Genomic DNA, 15,906 nt, shown 5'->3' with positions numbered 1-15,906 from the left:
AATGGGTTGGGAACCACTGCTTTGGATACTCAATGCTTTGTTTTTTAAACTCCAAAATATACAAACATGTGGAGAATCTACCCATTGATAGAACTCTAAAAACATTTCTAAAGGAGAAGATCTCGAGGCCATCTTCTTTTCAGACGCTTAGGAGGATTATTAGGTAGTAAGGGAGAAGCCAGGTTAGAAACGAGTTGGTTTGGGTGGTTGGGAAGTTTATTATGGAAGGATTGGAATCTGGTTCTGGCCAAATCGGCAACATAGGGGACAATAAAAAATTTTTTTTTAAAAGTAATGATTGAATATTATGAATTATAAAATAGCGGGGGTATTTTTTGGAATGCGGAATTAGATATCATCCCTTTATCCAACGTTTCAGAATGAAATATATATATCTATGTATATGTGTGTGTGGCCTGAGGCTTGCTCCCCCCTTGGCGGAATCCTGCCTACGCCCATGAGATGAACCATTAAGTAACATACAACTTCTATTCTTCTTTGTAACCCATAATCAAAATTAATGCAACTAACCCTATTGTTCAAATCTTTGGCTTATCCACTTGTTTTTATTTGTTATTTAAGTCATTTCAATAATATAGGTCAAAGTCACTATATCACCATTCTTCATTTATTTTAAAATCCATCAAATACAGTCAACTCCATTTATTCAAATCAGCGACACCAGCATAACATTTATATACAGTAAATTCGGGTAATAACCCCCAACGGGGAATATCTATTTTTTAGATAAAGATTTATAAATTTTTAGGTGCCGTATACAACTACAGGGTTAGAGGCAACGTATTTCATGGTTACATTTCTCTATTACCAGGAACATAAAGGAACTTAAACAAATTCTTCCAATTTTCTGGCAGTAAGGCTTGACGTTGTCCCCGGATGCCAAAAGACGTTCTTGATGATTCCAGACGCGAACAGTGTTCCAGGATGCTTCATTGCCAGAGTATATTTACAGCTATAACATGTCGGTGAAGGATTTCTTTCAAGAAGTTGCTTGTGTGTTAATCTTGTATGTCAGATCCTGAGTCGGGTTATGATGGATTGTTCACGGCGATTTTCGATAATTGGTGGTAGTGGTTGAGTATTGTCTTTTTTATGTGTTTTATTGATTAAAGTTATGATGGAAAAAACAATGGGGTTGTGCGAAATTTGGAAATTTTTATTAGTCTTGAGGCTCGAGTAAGAATCACTACAGATCATAATGCAGGAGCTTTTTTCATGTGCTAGCGTTAATGACAAACAGATTGCATATAACTCGGAGGAAAACACTGAGAATGTGGGGGGAAGACTGTAGCGGATGGTCTTGGCAGGTGGAACTACCGAACAACCAACATGATTAAAGTATTTTGACCCATCAGTGTAGATACATGTACAACCCTTGTAGCTAGAGAGAAGACTTAAAAAACATTGTTTGAGTACTTCAGGAGGGTTAGATGATATGTCGATGGATTCTAAGGTGAAATCAAAATTGGCGTTTTTGTTTATCCACGGAGATAATGGATTGGGGAATGATAAGTATAACTTTGTTTGGGAGCGATAGAAATCAGGTTGGGGAGGAAAGCTGGAGGGGCGATTAGGTACTATCTAAGTTACACAATTACGGGAAATATCAAAATTAAACAGCTTAAGTCACAAGGTGACAGTTGATTCACTGGCATTACTCGTACTATCAACTACAACCAGTGACAGGTACGACAGTTATGAAGATTTTTAAAGAGCAGGTAAAGTGGGGAGTATTTATAGGGTAAAACGAGTATTTTAACGGTATTTGTCAGTCGGGATAATTTACTACTTGCCGTATACGTCCCGTATAAGTCCGACTAGGGGTTCCCCGTACACCTGTTATATTGAAATTCATTCATGTATGTATATTATGTATTTGTATTTATATATTTATGTTCTATGTATTCGTATTATGTATTTATGTTTATATATTTATATTATGTATCTCTATTGGTTCCTGATGGTAACCGACTGAAAAAGTATGCGCTATATTTAATTCAAACACTAGAGACCATAGACCCCCTCGCCATGGTATGCTAGATAAGAATATCTATAATTAATCATTGGAGTTCCTTTCCAACGGTATCGTGTTCACCAATTTACTATACTATTATTATTATTATGAGGTGGCATGCAGGGATTCTTAAATATAAAGTAAAGTCTTTGTTACATATTTTATATTTACAATCATGGTTACATTACCAAGAATAATATTATGAGAGAGCATGGTAGACTTGTTTCGTTATACCTTATATTGGGTCTCTGGTATGCCGACAAAAGAAATTACTTAACGTTAAAAATTCCAGCTGGTGCCTCTCATTACATATCACACTCTACTAATTAGTTAAGTATCCGTAACAGGGCAATTGACACCTCCAGTTATATATCACTGAATTTTACTAAATAAATAATTATTTGAATCTCATATATGTGTAAAATAAATGATAACTAATAAAAATGTTATTCCGAAAATACTGACATATTTTTTTCATATTTACAGGAATCAGCTACAACCAAGTGAGAAACACATATAAAAAGTTTGCAACTGATAAGGGTTAATAATATATTTATAGAATTATTAATATATTTAGTAGCTATGTATTTGTTTAAAAATAAAGATTTTTTAAAATTAATTTTATGTAATTTACAACTATACAAAATAATATATCTGGACTGAATTTGGAAAGAAACAGAATAATACAATACACCTTCGCTAGAAAACGGATCTAACTGAAACTATGGAAGAAAATTCCTTATATGGTTTCCTCCTTAAATTTAGATTTTCTCTAAATCTCAGTTCGACTGGCCGAGATTCTACTAATCCTAGTTTAAACTATGAGCTCCAAGATTTCTCTTGACAGAAAAATTACACCGAACTGTATAAATCATTTTTTTTTTAATTTATTTTTTGTGATTTACAACTGTGCAAATAATAAATACAATAAGTAAATATGTTGTATGCTTCATATACACTTGAAAATCTTAAGAAGGAACCATCCATTGGTGGTACTTCAAACATTAATTTAAATTAGAAGGTCCCGTGGCCATCTTATTTGCAGACGCCTCGGAGGATTGTTAAGGATGTAAGATTAAGAATTAATGGTTTAAGATGGTTAAGGAGTTTGGAATGAAAAGACGCAGATCTGTTTTGGGCCAAATCTACATCTCAGGAACTATGCAGATTTCTATTACCCCTCAAATTAAAGCTAGTTTAATGGACTATAAAGTAGATTATTACCTTTACCTTCGTAGGAATAGTAGTTTTCATGATATTTGCTAAAATAAATTGATTTATAGTTGTCCCAACAATAAGTTTGATTTATGAAAAACTTCATTTCAGAAACCATTGGACGTACAGGTGTATGCCAGCGCTCAAATTAAAGCTAGTTAAATTTACTACCAAATAGTTGATTAAGTTTATTTTTGTAGGAACAGTAGTTTTTATGATATTTGACAAAATAAACTCACAAAATGTTAATTTCTAGTTCGTATAAAATGTTGGATTTTTGAAAAATATATCTTTTGGTCCATAAGACGCACATATGTCTGCCAACACTCAAAATAAAGGAAATTCAATTTAATATAAAGTAGTTTATGAGTTTGGAATGAAAAGACGCAGATCTGTTTTGGGCCAAATCTGCAACGAATGGGATGATAAGGTCTTTGAATGAGTTTATTTGTAACGTAATAAGGAGCATCAAGGATTTTACGTACGTTTTTGGATTGTAAAGATTGGATGCGGTAGGAATTTGATGTTTTGGTAGAGCCCCAGAGCTCAATTCCATATGTCCAAATTGGTCTGATTATCGTAGGGTATACTAATTTTTTGTAGTGAATGGAAAGTTTAGAGCGTTTGTCAAGTAAGTCTTGTAGCATTCGGATTCTATGAGCAGTTTCTTGTCGTTTCAGTCTTGTGTGTATTCCAAGTAAGTCTCTTGTCGAGATTGAGTCCTAAGAATCGAATCTGTTCAACAGGCGTTAGTGGAGTATTTAGAAAGGATACTGTAGGACAGAAGGATAGAGGTTTAAGACAAAAAAAAATAAAGAAGAAATATTTACTCACAGCAATTACTACATTTCTTGTTCGGGACCCATAAGAGATGAGAGCCAGTGTCAAACATGGCTTCGAACTTTTGTGGTGGAGTTCCAATGGTCAGGCTTCCCCAATATTCCTCCTGAAATCAATTCGAAAATATATTTTCACTATTTAAAAAGCTGTATTTAAATTATAAATCCAAATTTACTATTAAAAATTCAAATTCCACAACAACAAAAAAATTGTAAATTTTAAAGAATAACAAGCTGCCCCAGCAATGCTTCGGTATTTCGCTATATTAGGATGTATATATATTTAATGTATATAATTCATAGTTTATCATAAATTATTGTATTTAGTAAACTTAAACATTTAGAGATACTTTATAATTATAGTTTGGTAACATAAATTGAATCAATAAATGCTAGAAAGAAATTAAGTAGAAATTTTTATTAAAAAATATAAATTACTTTAACATTACTCAGCCAATCTACACTGAACTTTGCAGTGGTTTAAAGAAAGGTAAATAATAAGTAACATTAATATTTAGTAACATAAATAGTTTTTGTTACCCCTCATTGTGCTTCAATATTAGTACTTTATTCAAACAACTGAGACTGATTGCCAAATAAAGGACAGGTAAAATATTTTTTAAGGAGTGAATAATTTTAGGGAGTAATTAAAAAGTTTGTTTTATTTGGACATTCAGCTTTCCAACGTCTCTACTGAGAAGTTATGAACGTTTATATAAACAATAGTCACTGGATGAAAAAGAAAATCATCCGAATAAGGTAAAAAAATTTTAATTTTTGATTTCTTTGAAAAATAGTATTTGGTACTTTGAGACGACGCTAAAAACGAGTATGAAATGCTCATATCTAAAAAAAAAAATTTGCTGACCTACTTTACACCGAGCTACATTTCGTTTTTACAATTTTTCGTAAATATAATATACCCTAATAGAATCAATAATACTTTTTTCATTTTCCTCGTGAAGAGACGAATCGATTGGTCCACAATAAAAGTGAGAAAAGCTTATGCTTTCTCAGCTACAGACCAAAAACTCACAATTTCGTTCATAACTTTTTTTCTACTCGAGAATTTGGGGATTTCTTTATTTTTAAACCTTCCCATGGCGATAGGGAACATTTTGAAAAAAAACTGCCCAATAATTCAAAAGTTTATTGTGGACTATGATTCGACCATTCCCATTTATATATATTTATTGTTAGATTTAACTCAAACAATAGATATTTATTATTTATACAATACATAAAGTTATATCATTGACTAGAAATATTATGATTATTGAATTGTCTATTAACCGACTACTATTCACATTTATATTGAAATAGGGTTAAGGCATATCCTACCTTCAAAGAGAATGTGAAGCCAAAAAGAGAGCCCAAAGTTATTATTTACTAATTACAATAGGAGAATCTCATGTAGTTCTTAATTTCAAAGTGTAAAAAATAATTAATTTAGCATTCAAATATCCATATCTTTGAAACAACCTATAATACTAGTAAACCTAATAGAACATACTTGAAAGTAGAGTAAAGCTGCTGAAACAAATTAAAGGAGTGTAAAAATCTTTAAAGGCAATAGAACCCCTCCCCTTTTTTTAAGGTTATTCACAGCGAAGGTGATGTTTTCCTTGTTATCTACAGGTGACCAACCTATTCTAAACATGGTGGGGGTCAAGTTTTTCATTTTGTAGGACCGCCACTTAATGAAAAAAGTCACACCTCAGGCCGGATTCGAACCGGCGCCGCCAGCACAGAACGATAGACCTAGGCCTAACCAACTGAGCTACTGACGGCCCTACAGAACCCTCAGAAAATTGCTTATTAGTCCCAGTGGAAAAAAAAAGTCAGCAATTTTACCCCAAATTTTGATTGTTTCATTGAAAACTATGTATAATTACTACTAAAAATTGATGATTCTGTTAAGTCTAGTTAGGGGGAATAAAAAAATGGTGTTTCAAATTGTTAAAAAAAAAATTTCATATGGAGTTCCATATCGTTAAAACTACCTACAGTACTAGATAACCTAGATAGATCCCTAATCTTTTAAAGTAGATGAAATTTACTAAAATACGAGCCATGATAGTGCTTGTTTACGTTCCAAAGTTCCGAGACACAATTATTTTAAAAGCAACATTTTCTAAAAAAATATACTGAAATAGTACATTTCACTTAGCAGTGAGTGAATTTAGACTTTTTTTTTTTTTGCGAAGACTCCCGTTGGAGTCCTATACTGCCTAACCATGGTTGGGGGTCAAAGTTTTTCATTTTGGGGGACCACCACTCAATGAAAAAAGTCAACGTCCCAGGCCGGATTCGAACCGTCACCGCCCATAGACATCAATTGGTAAGACTGTGTCTTAACCACTGAGCTACGGGCGGCACTTTTCCTTCATGCTAAATGACCGTTTAGGTGTCATATTAAATACAAAACTTCTACTAAATCTTCTTATATATAAAAATCAATATTCGCTTGTTCATATTTTTTGCGCTGCCATACCTTTCATCCGATTGTGACGGGATTAAGTCGTGTAGAAGTTATTTATATTTTTTACCATATATTTTTATTATATAATATTATTTACCTGCATAAACTAAATAGATATAATAAGAAATTCATAAAATTATTATTCTATTTTTTTTTTTTCGACAAGACTCCCATTGGATTCCTATACTGTCTAACCGTGGTTGGGGGTCAATGTTTTTCATTTTGTGGGACCCCCACTCAATGAAAAAAGCCCCAGGCCGGCTTTGAACCGGCACCGACAATAGACATCAAATTGGTAAAACTCGTAACTACAGAGCTACAGGCGGCCCATTATTCTAATGTATAAATAGCTAAATATATTAATCTATATTAAACTTTTAATTGCATTCAATTAATCTATCTACATCCCTATATCTAGCAATTGCGAAGTATTGTGTATTGAAAAGTATTGTTAGTATATGAAAATTTCGTACATACATTTCTTAAGTTCTTGAAGGTCAATCTTCCAGATCGCTTGTTGACTGAAGGATGAGTTGGATGTCGACCTGCTCTTCTTTCAAGTGGAATACTGAAATATTTTATATTAACTTTTAATATTGATTTATTTATTTTTTAAATTATTTTTTAAGCATTCTATTATACACTTACCTAACCAACGATCCACTAGTCAGGTAAATAATACAAGATACTAACAAAAAAGCTGCGAGACAACCCATCACGCAGCCGATTAATTTCAATCTGGAAAAATTGAACAGTCTTTAGAGTATATATACCAGCAATTAGTTCAGTATTATCTAACCTAAAAAGAGAACTGCCGGGTGATAATTTTAATTAACACTCGATGGCCTAAAAGCACACTTATAAATATAATGAACATTAAACAATTTTAAAATATTAAGTATATAACTTATGTAATTAACAAAAATCCATTAAAAAATCTAATTTAAAAGTTAAAGAAATGTATTTCACAATCAGGCAACATAAATAGCAAAACCTGCTAGTTAACTATTGCCCATAGGGCAGGAGCCGGAAAGAAAAAGGCAATTATTTCACCTCAATTTTTTATTTATTTAATGGGAACTATGTATAATTACAAACAAAAATTTATGAGTCTTCCGAGTACAGATAGGAGGAAGAAAAAATGTCGGCTGTTTCAAAATGTAAAAAAAAAAATTAATTTTTCTTTCGGAGCTCTCATATCTTAAAAACTAGTGTTCTCGGTAAAACCTATGCGAACAACATTAAAAGTAGAGTAAATTTTCTGAAATATCAACTCTATTAGAGCTATTTCCTATAAACAACCTGAGATATAGCTTTTTAAAAAGCAACATTTCATAAAAATATACTAAAAGATTTGTAGTTAGTGAATTTATCTTGAGAAATCTGTATCTGAAGAACTATGTGACGTATAGGTGTCTATCAGCTCTCAAATTAAAGCTAGTTTAATGTACTATAAAGTAGTTTATGACATTTATATTCGTGGGAGTAATTTACTATAAAATATTGTACAACTTTTATCTTTGTAGAAGTTTTTGTGATATTTGTTATATATAGGTTCAGATAAAATGTTCGATTTTTGAAAAAAATATATTTCTAGTAAACAATAAAATATATAAATATCTGTCAGTACTAATAAGGTACTAATAAAGGAAATTCAACTTAATATAAAGCAGTTTATGACACATATCTTCGTAGGAGTAGTAGTTTTTATGATATTCGCAAATGAATATAAATTTTGGACATGAAATTTTGTCCAAACAACTATAAATCAATTTATTTAAGTAAATATCATGAAAACTACTTCTCCTTCGAAGATAAACTTCATAAACTAGCATTAATTTGAGTGCTAATAAACATCTATACGTCACATAGTTTCTGAGATATAGATTCCTAAAAGTAAATTGACTAACTACTGATCTTTCAGTAGATTCGATACAACATTTTTATGAAATGTTGCTTTTTAAAAAGCTATATCTCGTGAACTATTGAACGTAAATAGCTCTATTAGCGCTCATATTTTAGCAAATTTACTCTTCTTTAAGTGACTTTCCATTAGGTTATCTAGTTGTTGTTGGCAGTTTCAAAGATATGAAGCTCCGAATGAAATAATTAATGTTTTTTATAACTTTGAACAGCTGCCATTTTGCATTCCCCCAACCTATACTTGGCAGACTTGTCAGTTTGGACTAGTTATACATAGTTTTCATTAAAGTAATCAAAAATTGGGGTGAAATAACTGCCTTTTTTCTCCTCTTGGGCTCTTGTACTACTAAATTTTGGCAAATTCAACCATGCGCAAAGTGTGTGTGTGTGTGTGGATTATTTGCATTGGCTGGTACAAGTTGGCCTGAGTTTGTGGCCGAATCGTCCAGTTTCAGTTTTTGGGCTACATATTTACACTAAGTAGATAAATATTAAACTATACAACCTTAAATTAAAGTTTATTAAAAATATCGAATGTTGGGGAAATTCATTAAATAAATGATACACGGAGAGCTCAAATATTTGTTTGTAAGCAGATCTAAATGTGCTTCTACACGTTTGCCGAACAATGGCAAATCCCCACATGATCAAGCGTGTAGATGGGTTATTTGGATTGGCTGGTACGAGTTGGCCTGAATTTGCGGCCGGTTTTTAGGCACAAAAGACGCTTGCGCTGCATCCACTCGTTTGTTTTCTGTTTTCATTGTCTTAGAATTGACAATTAACTGATTTTTTCTCTCTGTGTTTAAGTAATTAAAGAAGTTTCCCAGCATTTGGATTCAGTAATTAACTCTTGTTTAAACTTGTATATTTTAAAATTGTATCAATTCGGTTTAAATACATTGTTTCAAATCTTTATAATTAACTTTAGCAATTTATTTTTTACTTTACATAGTGCAAATATGTATTTTAAGACATTATATGTCTAGATAACTAAATTAAAAAGTTTCTGATGAAAACGATAAAACTTGTACCTGTTTTTTGATGAAATTGATTAAAAAGTGCACTGAAAAATCGGAATTTATTTTGATTAATCTTCTTTTTTCATATCAATATATTTAATACTTAAAAAGTAACAAATATTAAGAAGAAAAATAAAACATTTACAGCAGGTACTTTTTTTGATATTTGATTAACAAAATTTATTAATGAAAATTTTATATTAATTTTTATAATGCACTAGCTGAACCGACAATGTTTCGCTATTGCTATTTATAGTTTAATAAATTATTACATTTAGTTAAATAAAACATATACATATACTTTATTATTATGATTAGGCAACATATATTGATTCAATTTATGGGATGACATTCGTTCTTAGTATCTCAAGAAAGAAAGGTTGAAAATCTTTTCTTTATTTGAACTCATATTACTTCCTTGTAAATTCAATTTTTTTTAAGTTGAGGTCCAATAATTCAAAAAGATTATTGTGGACTAAGATTCGACCATTCTCTTTTAAATGTACCCACCGTGAAAGGCCTCTGGTTTGGATATCACGGAACAATACCAGATAGAACAAGGAGCTTCTTAGAAGGCCTAGGTGTTAGCATCGGGGATATTGCGATCTTGGGGGAAAATATTATTTTGGACTCCCTGGGGATCATACACCATCACCTGCTTGGGAATTAGCTCGGATATTATTCATTGTTTTATTTTTTATTTTAATATGTGGACCTGTCGATTTGTGTGTTTTAACTTATTTATTCATCATTTTTTTTATTATTATTATTCAATTTTTTAAAACTTATTTATCCATTCATGTTGTTTTAATCAACTTTTTATTATATTTTCTTTTAAATCTATGTATTAGTATTGTTTTGGTAAAATGTATTTATTTGTATGTTTTTCTGTAAACTGATCTACTGCTGTGACTATTATTTCTCTGATTGCTATCTAAAAGTGAATTTGTTTAACAGGTCACTGGAGAGGATCTGAGAGGGGGAATTCGGGAGAGAGAATTTGTCGATCAAATGAAATAAAAATTATGAAATGGAAGGGACAAGAAAGGGAAAGAAAAAAAGGAATAAATTGAAATATTTGTACATAGGGTGTAGACTGGAATTAATTATAAAAGAAAACTGTGTGGGAAACAAAATATGCTTTCTTTCTTTTTTATTATATCATGTAAAAATATGTAATTTATGTATGTCCGATCACGTATTGATTAGTATGCTGTGTAATGTAGCAACCTGATGTATTTGGGCAGCATGAATGAATAAAGCATTTATCTCTCTAGATTAAAAATGAATTAATTTTTAAAAGTTTAATTTTTTTTTAGTAGAAACTATCAAGATACTTTTTTATCCTTCTATAAGAAATTTAAACATAATATAAAAAAGCAGAAGTATTGAATAAATTTTAATTATAACGAAATCATGTCCATAACCTTGAGAATTGATGAAATTGGAAGCTTATCTCGGTTATATCTTTATTCTATTTTAGCGGTATCGTGTTCCGCGATATTGGTTCCTTAGATTGTTCTCAATGTTCTTTTGTTCATATCTAGAAGATTTTCTTTTAAAGGGGAAGAATGGAACGTTATTATACCATGTTAGTTTAGTCAAATTAATAAAAAAAGGAAAGAAGGCAACTTTACTGTTTAGTCTTACGAAAACTTGAACGTAGGAAGGAGGGTATAAACCACTATTACATTAAGTTTAAAAAACACCAGTACATTTTCGCGGATTTGGGATAAAGAGTAAATAAATGGGCCAAAAAACGTGTGTTTTTTCTTTATATGACGAAAATTATTGGCTTTGGTGAAATGAGTTCTATAAAAAAAAAAGAATAAATAAAATAAAGAGTATATATATTAAATTCCTAAAAAATCGGTTTTATGACTTTTTTTCGAAACATATAGTTTTTAGATATATCGGGGTCAAATATAGATAATCGTATGCCGAGATATTGTTGTATAAAAGTTAAAAAATTGTTTGTTATAAAAAGAGATTGGTTTCGAAAAACTATGGTATTTTTTTTTGGTAAAAATTTAATATAATTTTATTTTGTATTAAATAACATTTACACAAACCTAATACTGGAAAGAAATGTATATAATCACTTTTTTAAAATAAAGTTTATAAACTTTTTTTTTACTCCATTAGAGGGTAATTGTTTGTTTTGTTAGGTCTACAAATGTAATTATTTTTGTTATTAACTTCAATTTTATCTGAGAATTATTATTGTTATCTATTCATTTTATCTTTTTTTTTTTTTATCTATAACGTTGTATATAGATAGGAGTGTCTTTTGTAGGAGACAATACCCCTTCTTCCTTAGTCATATGTTAAAAAATAATTTAAAGAGATTTATGCTAAGACTGATAGTACAATATGAACTAATAGGTAGAAAAAAGTTATTTCACCCCAATTTTTGATTTATGAAAAATATGTATAATTAATAGTGAAAATTGATGAATTGTCCAAGTATAGCCAGGAGGAATAACAATGTTGAACAACCAGCTGTTGAAAAACGTAAACAAAATAAAATAAATTATTTTTCATTCGGAGCTACATATCTCTAAAATTACCAACAAAACTGATAACCTAATAGGATATCATTTAAAGAAGAGTAAATTTTCTAAAATATGAGCCACGAAAGAGCTATTTACGTTCAATAGTTCTTGAGGTACAATTTTTTAAAAAGTTTTAAAACATTTCATAAAATAAATACTGAAAAATCATTAGTTAGTGAATTTATATTGAGAAATCTATACCGCTATAAAACCATTCGATGTACAGATGTCTATTAGCACTCAAATTAAAGCTAATTTAATGTACTATAAAGTAGTTTATGACGTGGTTGTTTTTTTGTGTGGGTGTGAGTTACGATCTTCTCTAGAGAGATTGTGACACGTCGTATTTCGACCAATACTACTCGTTAAAAATGTCCGTTTGAGAAATCAGAAAAGTAAGGCAACGAGTGGAGGGTTTCACGCCGTTTTCAAATATTGCTCGATTTAACTAACTTAAATCTCCATTTTAATAGATCTATAAATACAAAACACATATCCCACTGCTAGCATGAAATTTACCACTTACATCTTCGTATGAGTAGTAGTTTTTAATTTATAGCAAGTACAGTTGAAAGTTTAAAACTGACCTAATAATTAATAAAAGAAGGAACAAAAATGGTAAAATCAAAAGAAAGGAAGAGTGAAAAATTAAATATGGTGAAATAACACATCAAGGGGATAAAATGTAGGTATTTAGATAAATAAAGGGGTAACATAGTCAAATGTTTTTTAAGATGTAGATTTTTCAAAATAAATTCACAAACTACTGATATTTCAGAACATTTTTATGAAATGTTGCTTTTTAAAAGCTATATCTCGAGAACTATTGAACGTAAATAGCTCTATTAGAACTTAAATTTTAGAAAATTTACTCTACTTTAATTGATGCTCTCTTAGATTTTCTATTGTTGGTAGTTGTAAAGAGATAACGCTCCGAATAAAAAAATAATTATTTTTAACGTTTTGAAACAGCCTCCATTTTTTATTCCCCCTCCCTATACTTGGCAGGCTCATCAATTTTGACTAATAATTATACCTATTTTTATGAAATGTTGCTTTTTAAAAAGCTATATCTCGAGAACTATTGAACTTAAATAGCTCTATTAGGGCTCATATTGTAGCAAATTTATTCTACTTTAAATAATGCTCTCTTAGACTTTCTATTGTTGTTGATAGTTTTAAAGATATAGCGCTCCGAATAAAAAATTAATTATTTTTAATGTTTTGAAACAGCCGCCATTTTTTATTCCCCCTCCCTATACTTGGCAGGCTCATCAATTTTGACTAATAATTATACCTATTTTTATGAAATGTTGCTTTTTAAAAAGCTATATCTCGAGAACTATTGAACTTAAATAGCTCTATTAGGGCTCATATTGTAGCAAATGTATTCTACTTTAAATAATGCTCTCTTAGACTAGCAACAATAATGCTATCTATTGTTGTTGATAGTTTTAAAGATATAGCGCTCCGAATAAAACATTAATTATTTTTAATGTTTTTAAACAGCCGCCATTTTTTATTCCCCCTACCTATACTTGACAGACTCATCAATTTTGACTAGTAATTATACATAGTTTTTATTAAAGTAATAAAAAATTGGGGTGAAATAACTGCCTTTTCCTCCTCTTGGGCACTTCTACTACTAGATTTGATCCTGGTACTCTTGAATCGCCCTCGAGATATTTATTGATCAGCTATTAATTATTAATTGTCCACTTAAAAAAAATGAATAATGACAGAATAATAGTAATGCATTGGAATTAGAAAGTGTCTATAGAACTACTTCTATGAATAGTAGTGATTGGTGATGATTCAGCCTTAGCCACACAAAATATTGAATATCATTAACAACTGTTAATGATGACACAGTTCTCCTTCACAATATACTCCTCATTAAGGTTATTGCATCACTTCATTATTCCTCCACAAATTCCATGTAATTAATTCTTTTTACAATCTGTCCTTCACTATTTTTTTAATTCTCTTATCCTGACTTGAGGCCAATAATTAAAACACAATAGTGCTTAATTTATTAATATCTTTTTTTTCTGAAAAACCTTAATTGTGGCTTCGTTGAAGAAGGAATAAAAACTAGTTATCTATTTTTGGCCGACGTTTTGACCTAGGCCTTCTTCAGGGCTACAATAAAAAGAAATAAGAAAATATAAAGCGATCAAAGAAATTAAATAAAATAATAACGAGAATAGAGATAAATACAAAATACATTAACTAACATAATAAAATAAACAAACACATGATCTAATATATAAAAATGAATAATTATTTGTTCGTACTTTATGGACAGCCATACTGTAATGGAGCTTTTTGCTAAATGTATAATCTTTTTTAGTTATTATATATAACAAATCATATTTTTATATTTTATGTTTATCATATATTTCAATATGATAGATAATCAAATAGTCTTAATTAATCAGGGGTAGTAGTTTTTATGATATTCACAAATGAATATAAATTTGGCAAATAAAAATTTGTCCGAACAACTGTAAATCAATTTATATTACCAAATTTCATGAAAACTATTACTACTACGAAGATAAACATCATAAACTACTTTATAGCTCATTACACTAGCTTTAATTTGAGTGCTAATAGACATTTTTATGTCAAACGGTTTTTGAGATATAGGTTTTTCAAAACAAATTCAAACTACTGATTTATCAGTACGTCCCATACAAAATTTATATGAAATGTTGTTTTTAAAAAGCTATATCTGGAAAACTATTTAACGTAAATAACTCTTTTAGGGCTCATATTTTAGCAAATTTGCTCATCTTTAAATTACGTTCTCTTAGGTTTTCTTGTATTGTTCCTACTTTTTAAGATATAGAGCTCCGAATAAAAAAATAAATTTTTTTTTCGCTTTCAAACATCCGCCATTTTGTATTCCCCCTACCTATACTTGGCAGACTCATCAATTTTGACTAGTAATTATACATAGTTTTCATTAAAGTAATGAAATGCAAGATATTAAAAGGATTTTATGATTAACTAAAAGAGGAAAATAGAGACAGGTTCTAATCGGGAAAAAACGAGACTACCCGATCTTTCCCGATTGCATGCATAGGCGTACGGCTTCAATATGTTTTGTTATTTTTGGCAGGTAAAAAGTTAATATTGTTTAATCCAACTTAAAAAACTCTAAAATATGATTTTTAATAGCAACAGAAAAAAAATTCAAAAATATTTATATAAAATCACAAAAATAGTCCAAGTCTACTAGTATATTTAAAATGGTGCGCTCATGCTTTGAAATCAAGGTGATGCACTAATTTTGATGATGAAGTATTCGGTATTAGTACAAGAACCCAATTGGAGAAAAAAGGTAGTTATTTCACCCCAATTTTGTTCGATTAAATTAATGAAAACTATGTATAATTACTAATCAAAATTGATGGGTCTGTCAAGTATAGCTATGGGAATAAAAAATGGTAGCTGTTTCAAAACGATAAAAGAAAAAAAATCATTCGGAGCTCTATATCTTTAAAACTACCAATAGCACTACAAAACCAGAGAGGACATTATTTAAAGTAGAGTAAATGTGCATAAATATGAGCCCTAATAGACCTATTTACGTTCAATAGTTCCGGAGATAAAGCTTTTTAAAAAGCAACATTTCATAAAAAAATATACTGGAAAATCAGAAGTTAGTCAATTTCTTTATATCTCAAAAATGTATGCGCAAAAGTTATATTCCTAAGCAAATATGATAAAAATTACTACTCTTACTAAGATACGTTAAAGGAACTACTTTATAGTAAGTTAAATCATGGCTATTTTGAGTTCTGGCAGATATATGCACGCCTAAAAA

At 30.1% G+C, this 15,906-nt stretch overlaps 1 protein-coding gene across 5 annotated transcripts in view; it reads right to left on the bottom strand.

Moving 5' to 3' along the window:
• LOC106681111 (pepsin-2B) overlaps positions 1-15,906 on the bottom strand; it is a 61,641-nt gene that overhangs the window by 15,037 nt on the left and 30,698 nt on the right. For all 5 annotated transcript variants that reach the window (XM_067052358.1, XM_014421271.2, XM_067052357.1 and 2 more), the window contains exons 2-4: positions 7,220-7,309; positions 7,049-7,139; positions 4,085-4,196 (exon numbers count right to left, since the gene is read on the bottom strand). In XM_067052358.1, the coding sequence (XP_066908459.1) occupies positions 4,085-4,196; positions 7,049-7,139; positions 7,220-7,287 (271 nt within the window). In that variant the 5' untranslated portion in view covers positions 7,288-7,309. The remainder of the gene's footprint in view (positions 1-4,084; positions 4,197-7,048; positions 7,140-7,219; positions 7,310-15,906) is intronic.

This window comes from Halyomorpha halys, unplaced genomic scaffold (assembly GCF_000696795.3).
Source record: "Halyomorpha halys isolate HHAL.00 unplaced genomic scaffold, Hhal_1.1 Scaffold309.1, whole genome shotgun sequence".
NCBI classification, from domain to species: domain Eukaryota; kingdom Metazoa; phylum Arthropoda; class Insecta; order Hemiptera; family Pentatomidae; genus Halyomorpha; species Halyomorpha halys.
The sequence above is the reverse complement of the archived record's forward strand: the minus strand, read 5'-3'. Positions and strand labels throughout refer to the sequence as shown.